Genomic DNA, 15,109 nt, shown 5'->3' with positions numbered 1-15,109 from the left:
ACACAGCGAGATAAATGTGTTTTGGAACGGGGGGCATTGTACCACATCCACCAGCACAGGGAGGCATGGGGCACTATCATTTAGATAAAACAAATTACCAACAGGCACAACGAGAGAGGGAGAGAGAGAGAATGATAGAGGGGAGAACATACACTGCAGAGAAGATAGAAAAACGCCCAGCAGGTTCGAGATTCACCAGGCTTTCTCTCTCTCTATCACATAGAGGGGCAACACACAAAGCTATTTTCTCTGGCCAATAGCGGCGCAGCGGCGCGGGAAAGGCGAGCAGTAAATTCCCGCTGGGTAATTAAAATCAATAGCCATGACTCGCTCAGTAGCCAACAAGGTCAAACGCTGGAGAGGAACCGGGATAATGCCCAAACAGATAAATAAAAAAATAAAGTGAGGTGTCACGCTGTTTCATTAACCCTGCGTGGGGAAAGGTGTGTGAGCGCACGTGTGTGTGTGGGGGGGGCTAATGTCTGCTTGGCAGGGTAGTCGGGGTGTACGGCAAACAGCCGCAGGTCCTGAAGCTAACCCCACTCAAAAGCAGGCCAAATACTGCAGCGAGCACAGCTGACCCTGAGCATGAGACTCACACATGCAGTATACACATATACATACTCTCTATACACAAATATATGTGCATGTATATATATAAATGAAATATATTTGAAATTAGAAAATATGGATGTTGAAGAGCTGTTTAAGGACCATTTTACCTTTGGTGTTCAAGAAACATTTCTAATTTTTATCAATGTTAAATATTTTTGAGGAAACTGATTTAATTCTTCAGGGTTCTTTGATAAATAGAACATTTCAAACAGCATTTAATATAGAATTGTTTTGTAAAATCTCTCGAAGGACACTTTTGATCAGCTTCCTTCTAATGTCCCTGCGGAATAAAAGTATTAATTTGTTTAAAAAAATTATGTATATTTTTTATATAATATAATATAATATAATATAATATAATATAATATAATATAATATAATATAATATAATATAATATAATATAATATAATGGTATATGTTTATTTTGTTTTTCATTGCAAGTCATAACATCATCTTGAAAATTAATTAATTTCATAATGTTTTAGTAAACCTTTGAACATTAGTGTATATCTCATGGTGTTTATTGAACATTTTTATTAAAAACAAATACTGATTTTCAAAATGACAGGAATAGTGCATGCAGTAGATGTAAGAACAGTAGATGCATTACGGTAATTAGAATAAGAGGATAAAATATGCCTACATTCCTTAAAAAAAATCATGAAAAATATTTTAATGGTCCTAAATGTAGGCCTTGTTTTGATTGTGCACAAAATGTATTTATTTATTTTCAGTTTGGGGATCCAGACTGCCTTTGTGAGATTTACACACAAATTTAGGTTTAGCTGTGTCTATTCAAATGAATCAATTACTTTATATCTTATAATTGTTTCTAAAAACGAATTGGTTTGTGTTGTTAAGGGACATTTGAGCTTAACGTTGTGTCTGTGAGTGGGATGGCTGTGTGTTAAGATGTAAGTAACAGACGGTGAAGGGTCATGAGTTTGTTTGTGATGTAGTGTATTTGTCGCCAAGCCTGACATGCATTAGATATCATGTAATGTGTCAGTGAGTGTGTGTTAGCACTAGAATAGAATTTGGACCAAGCAGGCACCTGTCCTGTGTGTTAACACTCTTTTGAGGCCTGTAGAGATACCAGTCCCCCAGAGGATTTCTCAGCTTGATCGTTCATTTGCTGTCTTTTCCTCCACAGAGAAAAGCTCATTCACTTTTATTTCGGCTCAGCGGTTCACTTTGTTCAGGCAGCAGAGGAGTCTGGGAATGAGAGTGTGTACATTCTGCAGTGTGTGTGTGGATGATGCTCTGTTAAGTTGGCTTGCACTGTGTGTGGCTGTTTCATATCTGCATAGTTTTACATACGGTAGCTTTATTTCTCGCGGGGTTCCTAATGAACATCAGGGTGGAGCATGCTCTTTTAAACGGCCAATCACATTGCTGCACCCGGGGGGCTTGCTAATACAGGAAACAAGCTAAGCTAAGCAATGCATATGTTATATGTTGTTTGCTGTAAACTGCCTACATTGACAGCATTTGGAACAGGCCTATGATTCTTTAAAACAATACTTATGTAGCTAGCTCACTTTTGAAAAACAGACATATACTGTACCTCTAACATTTAGTTCAATTTTGCATGTTTCTTATATAATGCAATGCTATTTCATTTTATTTAAATGAATAAATGAATGAAGAATGAATCATAAAATCCTATGCTTAGCTTATGAATGAATGAACTTCAGAATGTTTTAGTAGTTTGTCATATTTAATATTAAAACACAGATTAGAGTGTTTTAGTATTTGTAGCTTGATCAATGCCATATTTTTTTTATTTTAATATTAAAATAGTGACATACATTAGTGCAGAATAAGAACTGTTTCATTTTACATTATAACTTTTCTTAATATTAAACTGTTTTAAACTTCTATTACCAGGATTTTGAATCTCATATTTTCAATATAGTCTCAGGCTTTTTATTTTATTTTATTTTATTTTTTTCATAATCATATATTATCATATATAGTTGTATTTTCATATTTTTCATGATCATTATATCAGTTAATGAATGAATTTCAGAGTGTTTTAGTATATTTAGCTTGATGGTGTTCAGTGCCATAAATTTGTTTATTTTCATTTTAAAATAGTAACATAGATTAGTGCAGAATTAGAACATGTCTTCATTTTCAAATGTTAGAAATCCTAAAAAGTATATTTTCAGGTTTAAATATAATTTAGAATCTCATATTTTCAGAATAGTCTGAGACTTTTGGATCCCACTGTATATGCCAGTGTGTTTGTATGCATTTATGCGTATGGGTCACTGAAGATAAGGGAACAGGTGTGTGTTTAGAACTTTTCAAGCGTTCAAACAAAGACACAAACCCAGTTCCATCAGTGTACAGTGTGTATGTGAGTCGTTTAGTAGAAAAGAATGAGATGGAAGGACTGGAGGCTGATTTTAGAGAGCTGTTTCCTCTCTTATCAGTATGGCTGTGTGGAAGCTTCTGTGCTGTTCACATAGATAGCATCTCCATCTGATCTCTCTCTCTCTCTCTCTCTCTCTCTCTCTCTCCTCTCTCTCTCTCTTCCCTGTCCCACAGTCAGCCCAGCCCAGCTCTGATCTTTCCTCTCTTTCTCATCTTCTCACTATCTCCCTCCCCCTGTTATTCCCTCCAATGCCTTCCATCGTATGTTCTTTGCCTGTCCTTCACTGCTATTTGCTCACTCTCTCTCTCTCATTTTCTCCGCAGATGTGCAGATTTACTTTCAGCAGCACCACATAAAACTGATTAACAGCACAGTATATCATTTTATATGCAAATAACATTGCTTTCATTGTTCAGGCTGCTCATTGTGCACTGCAGAAATTTTCATTGTTTACAGTTTGCTGGTAGTGTTTGCCTTCATCTAGATGGGTTTTAAAAGGAAGAGAGAGAGACAGAGAGAGAGAGAGGGAGCTGACTGAACAACAGTACTGTGAATGACTGTAGGGGATGTAGAGGATTGATCGTCCTGCAAGTTCCAGACTTTTTTTATTTCATTGTTATTTATTTATTTATACTATTTTCTTCACTTCATTTCATATAGTTGTCTCTTGTCACCTATCTCTGTTATTTAATTTAATTTCATCTTTATTTCCTATCTATTTTATTATTCATTTTTTATTTACTTTTACTACTTCATTATAAATATTTATTTGTACTCTTTTTGTCACTTCATCTCATTTCATCAAATCTTCTCTTCTCACTTCTCTTATTTGATGTTGTTTTATTCACTTCTCAAGTCATTTTTTATCAAATCTTCTCTTCTCTTTTCACCTCTTTTTCATTCCTATTATTTTTCTTTAGATTTTTAGTTATTTGTTTTATTTCATTTATACCTTTCTTCACTTAATCACTTCATCTAGTCTTCCTCTCTCACCTTTTCTCCTCTTTTTATTTTATTTTATCGTTTCATCTCATCCTCTCTTCTCTTGTCACACCTTTTTATCTTTTTATTATTTTTTATTATATTGTAAGTAAATAGTCTTGTCAGAAAGCAATCGTCTGTCACACCCCAAAAATCTTATTTACTACCACTGATGACATGAAAAGCTATTTGAAACACATTAAACTTCAGTAATGTAAGATATTTCCCAGTGACAAGAACATTAGGCAGTAAATAATTTAGACTGGGGTTTTATGTGATCAATCAAGACTTGATTGAGTTGTGATCGTGATGGTATGGCTGATTAAAAATAATATTTTCCTCATCTATGCAGCCTTAGTTACATCAGCTGAAAAGTATCATTACAGAGAATGCTTTTACATTATAATTATTAAATATTATGAACGCAAACTTATTTCTTCAGAACAACCCCTAATTAAAACATGAATGTTCACTGAGAAAGCAGATAAGGTGCATTCATTGTCATCTTGTCTTTCTTTCTTTGTCACAGGCAAAGACTGCCAGCCAAGAATGTGTATTACTATCGCTGCCCCGACCATCGGAGGAACTACGTGATGTCTTTCGCCTTCTGTTTCGACCGCGAGGATGACGTTTATCAGTTTGCGTACTGCTACCCTTACACCTACTCCCGTCTGCAGCATTACCTGGCCAGCCTGGAGCGCAGAAATCTCGATTACCTGCAGCGAGAGCAGCTGGGCCTCAGTGTGGTTAGTCTCTGCATGTTTGCACACTGCGTTACTGCACGTCTTTGTAGTGTTTCCAGTGTTTCTGTCAGTGTGTATTATGTTAGCATCTTCCTGTGTCTGCTGTTTACTGCTCACTCATTTTCTTTAAGGGGACGGACACATGTAAGTTCTTTGAGGATGCGTGACTGTGTGTGTGCATGATCTGCACAGGTACTGGATCATTCACAGTGCCTACAGTCCCGTCTCGCTCTTATCAAATAATTGTAGAAGAAAACTCATTAGGAATGCTCGAGAGATTAAAGCCCTCTTTTAGGGCCTTCATCACTTTCACGTTCGTCAAGGAGAGCCAGGCACGGGAAGCCACTGATGAAAGGACATTTATTGATAAGAAATATGGTGTCAATGGAAAAAAGAAATCAGTTTCACATGAAATGGGATTTGAAAGGGCAAATATATCAGGGGGAAAATAAATGGCAAAACTATATGTTAAAGCCATGCAAGAACAGAATTACAGACTTGGAGGTGAATATGGTGCTGCTATTTTTTTTTTTTTTTTTTTTTTAAATCACCTATTTCAGTTAATTCACTGCATAAACCTAGATCAGTTCTGTAACCATATTTTCTGTCTCTTCAAAATTCATTAGATAACAAGGGTTATGTGTAATACGATTTTTACAATTCTTTTTAAGTCTGTAATGTATTTGATGAAAAATACAGTACAAAACAGTTATACTGTAAAATAAATAACTGAATTCTGTTTTAATATATTTTAAAATATAATTTATTATTGTGACGGCAAAGCTGCACCCATTACTCCAGTTCTTCAGTTTCTCATGGTCCTAAAACAAGATACAAAACATACTTGGTACTGCTGCTGCTACATGATATAAGCAACTCGTTCCACTGTTGTTTTTTTATTGAAGTGTTACAGAAAATTCTGGATTTTGTTTTAGATATTGGAGGCCTCTGAATTGGTTCATTGGGAGTAAGGTCAGTGTTGCTATTATTAACTAAAACTAAAACTTTTAAAAAAGTATTAAGTTATTAATTAAAACAAAGCTGAAATAAAGTAAAATCTAAAAAAACCTAAAAAAAAATAAAAAAACCTGAAATGAAAATAAAAAAAAAAAAAAAAAAAAATTAAACAAAATAAAATAAGTTTAGTACTAAAATTACTAAAAATAAAACTGAAATAAAATGTAAAGCTAAACAGAAAAAAAAATTACATAAAATTACTAAACCTGCAGATTTAAAAATTAGCAAATTCAAAATATTGTTTAGTACTATAATATAAATAATATTAAAATAACAGATGGAGTTAAAATAACTTCTGAGTTTTGGTAAAGACAAAAAATACCTCATCTTAATACCTTTTGGGCCACTGTGCCTCCCTTGCCGTTTCATTAGTATGTATAATCAGCCTTTTTATAATTCATATAGAAGATATAATGTCAGAAATAAAGCAAGAATGAAAGAATAGATACTGAATCAGGGAGAAAAAGTGAGGGAGGGACATTGTGATAGAACAAGAGAGAGTGAGAGCGAATGTATTTGTATGCGCAGGCATAGGGACTTTTTATGGCCTTATTTGTCTTTTTATGTCCTCTGTTCTTGGGTACGTGGCAGTACAACACTCTTAATGACCTGCAGAGATGGAGGAGAGAGGGAGGGAATGAAGAAAAAGAGAGCAGGATGAGGCTACAACAGCTTGGACTGCAGTAGTAAAACACTCTCTGGTGTAACACACAGACGTGATGTACTTAAACAGAGCCACTGTGAGGATGAAGTTAGTGTGCACTAACACACACACACACACACACACACACACACACACACACACACACACACACACACACACACACATGCTATAGGTAAAGCACCAGAGAACAAGCCTGGATTCAATGTAATACTGGGATTACTTCTCTCATATCTTTCACTTTCAATGAGGCAAGAAAATGCGAAGAGCGTTCCACAAAAAGAGTCCTCTAGTACATCTCAATTACCTCTTTTGCTCTGTTAATGCTTTGCCTCTCAGGGTCCAACTTGTTTCTTTTTAGAAGTCTGCTTGCTGGTGAGGTATATATGAGCACAAATGTTTTACAATGGCATTTGTAATACAACAACCAATCAGATGCCTCTCTATCCAGAGGTCTCTGAAGATGAATCAAATAATACAACCAATCACTGTCCAGACGCCCCAAATATGACTTTTCACGACTTTAAAATGCAGACTCGCAACAGCTGTCATGTTCAACAGCAATCGTCACATCTGTTTATTGTATCTTTAGTCATAAAAGTCCTCTAACAGCGTTATAAAGACAGAGAAGCATAGCGGGTTTTGACAGTCGCTTTGATGGATGATTATGCATAGAAGCTTCTTCTATCGTCAGCTCGTCTGTTCACCGCTGCCCATTTCAAATGTCGAGTTCGCATCAGCAAATGGAGAATGAAGTTGTTTTGAAGGCTGCGCATCCAGATCCATTATCCACATCCTAGTGTGAAACGCTCGAGCCATCTGAATATTTAAAAGAGATCAAACTCAGATCTGCATTTATGGATGTGAATTATTTAGACGTGCGGTGAAACATATAGCACAAGCAGCATGGTCTTTGTAGATTAAAATAAGTGTGTTAGAATAAATATTTAAGCATGTATAAATGTTTATTTTGCATAAAAGCAGAAGGCCTGTGAGTCTTTGTTGATGCTCAGTTATCATGACTCAGATGACCTGCCTGTCTAGACACAGCTCCCCGGTTTCATCCTCTCCTCTCATGCAACCTTCAGTCATTTTCCTTTGGCCCAGAGCCCGTCAATCTCAACAGAGGCCCGTCACGTGACTCGAGCCCCGCTGCCTCACACAGGTGCCTTGTTGTGTTGAATTCTGAGTGCCTGCTCCTCTCCAGATGTGAAGACAGAGCAACAGTTGTGGATCTGACAAGCTAGCAAGAGCACTTACTGCAACAAAGAGCAGAGACTCAAAGACAAGCAGACAGACAGAATCCAGCCCGAGGGCCTGACCGGCACTCTCTGCTTCACTTCACGTCTCTCTCTGTCTCTTCCTGTTGCCATTTACAACTATATATATTCAGGTTTACATTCGCATATTATTTTATTTTTTTTATGATTTCCTAGTTTTGCTGAACCGATATTGAAATGCTATATTGCAATTTAGTATGTTCGGATGTTTTTTGTTGATTTTACTTTGAAATGTAGATCAAAATCGAATTTTGTAGAAGGTACAAGGAGAAAATGAGTCCTGTAGCACCTAGAAAATGAGGCTGTTATTTGAATGATTCACAGATAGAGAGCAATTGTAAGGTAAATGTTCCCTCATTTGTGTAATTGTTTTTCATCTGTGTAAATTTAGAGCTTCTATAATGCATAAGGCCAAATGTTCTGAATACTGTCCAGACAGTAAACAAGTGATTTATTTACTTATTTTTTCTTTTGGAGATTCCTTGAATCAGTTTTATTAAATATTGAAGTAAATATTTATTTGGGTTTTTTTTTTTCAGCTATAAAAATTAGTTTGTATAGGCCAATTCAGTGTTTGCAAACAGTGATGATGTTTTTTGTGGGTGGAGCCTATCTGGTGGCAGTTTTCAAGTAGCAGTCTATGGATGGAAGGCATGGAATAAAAGAATAAAACAATTTAATTTGATTTTATATTTCAAAATTCTAATTTTATTGCCACAATTACGAGATTATATCTCACAATTCTGATAAGGAAAACAACTCAAACTCACTATTGCTGAGTTAAATCGAGTTATAAAGTCTGATCTAGAAGATATAAACTTGCATTTGCAAGAAGAAAAGTCAAAATTGTGAGACAAAATATATAAATGTTATCTAAAATGTTAATAGTGATAGATTTAAATAATATTTAATGCTGTAACTGCAGGGCTAATACAATACGTCCCCTATGAACTGCATGTGTGAATACTATGTAGACCTATTGTTTAAATCAAATTTATGCTTTAAAAGTAGAGTAATCATCGCAGTTTTTATCCATAGTATGTCCGTTTAAACGTCTGCGTTTATCTTCAAATGGCGTCTTTGAGGACGCCATTCCGATTCTGACATCAAAAGGCACACAATTTTTTTTCCTCTTCTTCCATGAATTTGACCTGTTTCCCTCCACTTGTTACCAGTTTTTCTGCCACCACTATGCACGCGCAGCTGCAAGTGATGTAACTGTAATGTCTACTCCAAATTGGTCTATAAGCACCAACATTTAGGGAGAATGATGTTAATCATAGCAGACCTATTTCTAATGGTGCATGCTCTAAATGTTTAAAAGCTTTAGGTAGGCCACAAGTTTGTACTTGATTCATTTGTCATGTCTAGAGAGTAGCCAGATCCTTCAAAAACTTGCTTTTAATTTGTTCTGCGGTAACGTTGAATGGTATTTTATCTTCATGTCCATTGCTGTAAGTGATGTACATTTAAAACAGGCCTTGAGTCTTTTATGGCCAGACTTTCAGAACTATTCTGTGAGTTTATGCTCACTCTCTGTCTGTCTGTTTTATGGCACATAAAGTTTCCATAGGGAAGAGCCTTGAGTCAGGTTGGTGCAGAGTGACTGTGGTTACTGGTTGTTTAGCGGTGGTGTTTCATCCAATACGGTCAGTTCACTGCACCTTTCATGTCTCTAAAAAGAGAGAACATCGATGAGATCAGTGGTGTCATTCTAAACAGTGTCATATTCACTTTGATAAGATGACTTTGATTAAATTTTAAACATTCTATTAACAGAATGTGCATATAAACTGTGTTATGCAATGTCTAGCTGTAGTATTCCATTTTAACAAAACTAACAGTAAAGTAATAAAAGGAGAGGCTTTAACTTGTCCTTGAGGAGTTGTTTCTTGAAGGGATGATGATGCTGTTATGATGAAGTTGTTTTGATTTGCAGGTTGATTTGAAAAATCTGATTTGTAGGTTGATTGTATGTTCAAGAAGTATAAATATCTTTCTGTCATTCTTTATAGGTAGGCAGTATTGCTTAAAGGTTTGGGGTCGGAAAGATTTTAAAAGATGCTTTTAAAATAAGTGTCATATGATGACCATGGCTGCATTTATTTAATCAAAAAACAGTAATGTTGTGAAATTTAAACTACTTTCTATTTCAATATTTTTAAAAATGTAATTTACTCCATTGAAAATAAAGAATTAATTCTGTATACATAAAAGAAATAAAAAAAATCCTAATAATTATTTTTTTATTTTTTTTATTTTGCAAATTAAGTCATTGGGTTTTTGTTGATGTGTTAAATATTAAATACATTTTAAATATTGGCAACGGAAACTCGTTGTCAAAGACAGTCCAATTTTATGCATATACTGTAGGGATCCTAAATGTTTTGCAGAATGACCCAGTGAAAAAATATCTTGTCAGTCTCTATATACAACAGCCTATACTCACATTTCCAAAGTAAATATTCACTTTCTTGTATGTTTTATATGGGTTACACTGCCTCACACCTCTGTGATGTGAGACGGTTGTTTCCACAGAGATGACTCTGAGCTGCTGACGGCTACTTTGCTGTTTTCCTTCATCTCGCTCTTTGAGATTTCCTGTTCTTCTAATACAAGAAGCCGATGCATCTCCCAGTAGGGACGGCAGTCTTCTGAGGCGCTGTGCAAAACTCCATGCAACCGGTGTTAGCACTATTCTGGCTGTCCTTAACCCCTCTCTCAACATCCTTAAGTCTTCTGACGTACTGTAAAATCCTGAGTCTCATAGCCAGCGCTGAAGAAATCCCCCTCGATCATCTAGTCCTGGAATTGACTGAGCATTTTAAAATGTGAGTTGAGTTGACCGGCTTTCTGTGAAGGATGAACGTTAAGCAGGCAAATGGGGTCCCGTCTCTGGTTTGATGGAGTACAGGTTTATGGATGTAGTCAGAGGGTGTGGGGTTAGCACTTTTACCTCAAGTCCTTTTTTTTATCCTCTCTCACCAGTGGCTAGTGCTTATAGGAGTGAGTTTAATAACAGCTCCTCAAATGGAAGGTGGACTGAAATGTGTGTGTGTGATTACTGGCTCTTTAATGGCCATCTCAGAGTTGCACCCCTGAGCTGCATGCTGGGCACTGCTAGATTTCTCATGTTTCATCAGTAAGAGCCAAACGTACAAGAACAACCTCGAGGCAAAATGAAATTCTCTTAATAAATCCGTAAAACAGACGTTTAGTTGACACAGATGAATTACTTCTTCTGTCCTATCAGAAAGCTACTTTTTAAGTTTGATATTTGATAAAGGATGCGGTTGATGTTGGAGAGCTACAATCAAAGGTGTAGATTACAAACATTAACAATGTTTCTAGTTTTATTACCAGACAGTTGTTCATTTAAACCCATTCCTTGTTTGTTTATGTATTAAATATTTATATAAACTTGCAAAAAAAAAGGGGGGGGGCTACTCCATTTAACACATTTTATCATCTTTCAATTTGGGAATGCAAAATATATTGGTACCTTAATTGTTATACCATATTGGCCAATATTAGTTTTTTATTTTTTATTTTATCAATCTAACTTTTGTCATCATCTCTACACTTAACTTAAAGGGCATAAATCCAGATTATGGGATTTATGCACCATTTCTTGAAGAGCACTTTCCTGTAATAGAGGTCCCATCTCTATAAATAGTCTTCCATATAACAGAGGTCTCACCTCTATTATATTAAGTTCTTTTTAAAAAAAAAAAATTATTTATACAGACCTTTTCCTTTAGCAGATAAAAAAGAATAGACATTAAAAATTCCTAAATCCAAAATACAATCAAAAAACACAAAAAAAACAAAAAAAATAAAAAACTACAATAACTACAGTATTTATAATTTTATTTTTACCACTCATACAATGTATTTCAATGAAAAAACAACAACAACAATAATAATAATCTAATACAATAATACTACACAAACAATCTAATATCTGCTATTTAATGTCTATAAATTATAGACAATATTTTTAAGCTTATTGCATTGGTTAAAATTTTTAAATTGGTGCATCCCTATTTAAATCCCTTCTACGTATTTTCATAATTCACACTGAAACTAAGGATAACTTTAGAACCCTCTAAAATAATTGGATCTCAGTGTCAGTGGAACATGTGGCCGTCACATTCATACACATTCATTGCTCTCTGTGTGAACGAAACGGCTCTGTAGGCCCTTTTAGTCTGAAAAATGGGGAAAGGGATTGCTGGCTGTGAGAAGGACAGAACAAGAGAGGAGGAGGAGAGGAAAGGAGCATGGAATCTATAGACAAACATTTGAGAGGGGAGGAAGGTCATTTTATGATGTTCTAATGGTCACTGGAGCCCCTGCAGACAGATGAACAATGGGGGATCTTGTTCGGGAGCCTGTTAGCTGGAATAAAGGATGGAAAGCTCCTTGGACGGACGCGTCTCTTGCCTTCGCAAGCTTCTCTCTATCTCTCACTTTACGCCCAGGTTTATCTCCGTGTTTGTACACCCCGTGCCAAGATTTAATCAATAGCAGTTCTGCCTTGCGTGAAGAGAGAAGGTCAAAGTCGGACCGGAGAGATGGAGGGAGGGCGGAGAAGGAAGAGACAGGAGGAAAGAGAAGAGGGAGGAGGAGTGGAGGAGGATGAGAAGGAGACGAGGCAGAATCCATGAGCTGTGAAACAGTGATGGATAATCACATGAAATCTGGTTGTTTATGGACTGCAGAGCAGAAATGGAGTCCTCCTCCATCACATGGCGAATCTCTCATTGCTCTCTCTCTCTCTCTCTCTCATTTGTGCTGCTGTTTACTTGTCAAATCTTTTGTGAATTCTCGTTCAAAAGGTTTAGTAATTTGAAGAGCTCACCAGCAGCTGCCTGGTATTGTCCTCTCAATAGCTGACCAGTCTTCCTCTATTTGTCACTGAGGACTCACAAACAGTGGGTGTAAATCCTACCATCAGTCTCTCACAACTGAGAGATTTTTTTTTTTTTTTTTTTTTTTGTCATTTTTTGTGAAATTTTATATCTCTTTGTCAGTGAAAAGCTCGTTTAGAGTCCACATCTGATTTCTCCTCAGGAGTTCTGAAATACTAGAAGTACAGGTGTAGGAAAAAGAAGAGAAGGGAACTTTTTTCCTTGCCAACAGTATTATTTAACTGTTATTTTTTAAAATGTTTGCAAACCGTATATATTTACTGTATGTTTTACTTTCCACATAATTAGTTTGAGCCGAGGTCTAGCTGTTAGTATAGGTGCATCAACACATTGATCTGTGATGCAAGGAAACATTTCCTACTGAGTTGGATAGTTTTTTTTCCCATCTGTTTTGGACTGATTGGTTTCTTATATAAAATATCAAAATGGGTGATGACAATAATATTGGGAAAGAGAAAAAAATAATAATTTCATTATTATTATTATTACTCCTAAATATTGTTACATATTGCAAGCTTTTTGACATGCTGAAAAAACTCCACTTAAATGTTGCATCATGTGTTAAAATAAATAAATAGTAATAATTTATTATTAGTAGTAGTACAGTATTATTATCCACATATGCTTGTTGTTTCCTATTCTTTTCTTATTTATTGTTATCTATATTAAACATTATTATTATTATTGTTATACATTAAATCTTGTTAATTTTTTTGACTTTGAATTAGAAAAAAACCCTGCATTTGCTAGTTGCATTATGTTGACAATCAAACAAATTCATGTTATTCATGCATTCATGCAACAAACAAGTATGTCATTTCTTATTATTTGTAGTAGCAACAGTAGTAGTAGTACAATAAAAAATAATTTGTAGGATATGCTTGATAAAATTTCCGTAACAGTTCGTACTAAATGTACTGTAACACATTTTAAGTAGATTTTACTGCTACTGCTCTGTAAAATTTACCCGTAATTGTCGAGTAAAATCTACTTAATATTGAACTTAATATTCGTAACGAAATTAAGTAAATATTAAATAATTATATTTAATTTCACCTGTAGAATTAAGTAAAATATACTTACCTAAGTTCAGTAAATTTAACAAAGAAATTAAGCAACTTTAGTTTGACTGGTAAAAGTTTGAGTAATTTATTTTTAACATAGTCAAAGCTTACTTGCCAGTAATTTGACTGTATTCAATACAGCACGTCAAAATGAACTAAATGTGTAACAAAATAACTAAACCTAACAACAAAAGCAATGATAAAACTGTGTAAATACAGCTGGGGGAAAAAATCAACCTTTTTATATATTCATGTTTCAGTGCATGATGGGAACACCAGTATCAGAAAAGTTGACCAGGTTTTACTTAATTTTATACACTGATATCTATGCTTTAATTCTTGACTTATACAGGAAAACCCCTGCACTTACTTGTTGCATTATGTTGCCAATCAAACATTTATATCATTCATGCATTAACATATTGCCACAATTAACTTCAGAGAAAGATGTAATGGTGTCATTCAAACACGTGATAATGTCTAAAGACAACCAAGGCCTTACGCAATCCTCTAAACCAAGTTTTAAATGTGTCCAGGCCAATGTTGTTGTGGATAATAATAAATGCTGCTACTGAGATGTTTCCCTTGCAAGGCTATGCTGACGAGTCTGTCTCTCGTCATTTTCCAATATCATTCCCCCCAACATTTCCTGTGCTCTCTGTGCTATCACTGCCAATAAGAGTGGCAAAAGGCCAAAAATAAAATAGCATTTCAAGAAGTTTAAAAACATGAAATACAACAAATGTTTCACGTCTGTTGTTACAACTGCGATGTGTTTAACCACTGTGAAATGCCTCCATACAACCGTTCTATTTAATGTAAACATCCTCTACCGTAAGCCTAATAACGTTTCATCGCCAGGGTGTGACCTTTGGCAGAAGGTCCCTCAGAGCACCAAGGGCCAGCATTCTCTCTGCTGGTGTCAAATGGAACCTGTCTTTTCCATTCACACCTAACAATGTGAACGCTCACGCTTAACGAATCTGACTCTGGATTGAGCCACGGAGAAGTCGTGACCCGAGCTTGACTGCAGGGCGGTTATTTTACATTAGATTGAAGATAAAGAGTTTGATGTGACCCCGTTTTATCAAGTCGCCCTTTTATCGAGACCAATGGACCCTTCGGTAGGCGATCCCGCTGCTTTATTGCATATTGAGACTCCCATATCAGCAGCAGAGGAATCATCTAGCTGATATGGAGGACCGTAATAAAGAGAGGATGGAGTGAGAAGAAATAGAGAGAGCGGGAAATGGAAAAAGACAGAAAGAGGGGCAGCTGCAATAGTACAGAGGAATATTGTTTTCTTGAGGCCGTAATAAGATAAAAGAAAGCGGGGGGCCTATCAAGCCAGCATGGACAGAGAGGGCAGAAATATGACCGGTAGGTACGGCGACTTCTCTTCGTCTGCAGAGAGGCATCCTTCATCTTCC

At 35.7% G+C, this 15,109-nt stretch overlaps 1 protein-coding gene across 2 annotated transcripts in view; it reads left to right on the top strand.

The window, feature by feature from the left end:
- The window catches only part of agbl4 (AGBL carboxypeptidase 4), a 327,238-nt gene that overhangs the window by 173,391 nt on the left and 138,738 nt on the right, over positions 1-15,109 (top strand). For both annotated transcript variants that reach the window (XM_042729535.1, XM_042729534.1), the window contains one exon: positions 4,510-4,726. In XM_042729535.1, coding sequence (XP_042585469.1) covers positions 4,510-4,726 — 217 coding nt within the window. The remainder of the gene's footprint in view (positions 1-4,509; positions 4,727-15,109) is intronic.

This window comes from Cyprinus carpio, chromosome B8, assembly GCF_018340385.1.
Source record: "Cyprinus carpio isolate SPL01 chromosome B8, ASM1834038v1, whole genome shotgun sequence".
Classification (NCBI taxonomy): Eukaryota; Metazoa; Chordata; class Actinopteri; order Cypriniformes; family Cyprinidae; genus Cyprinus; species Cyprinus carpio.
The sequence above is the reverse complement of the archived record's forward strand: the minus strand, read 5'-3'. Positions and strand labels throughout refer to the sequence as shown.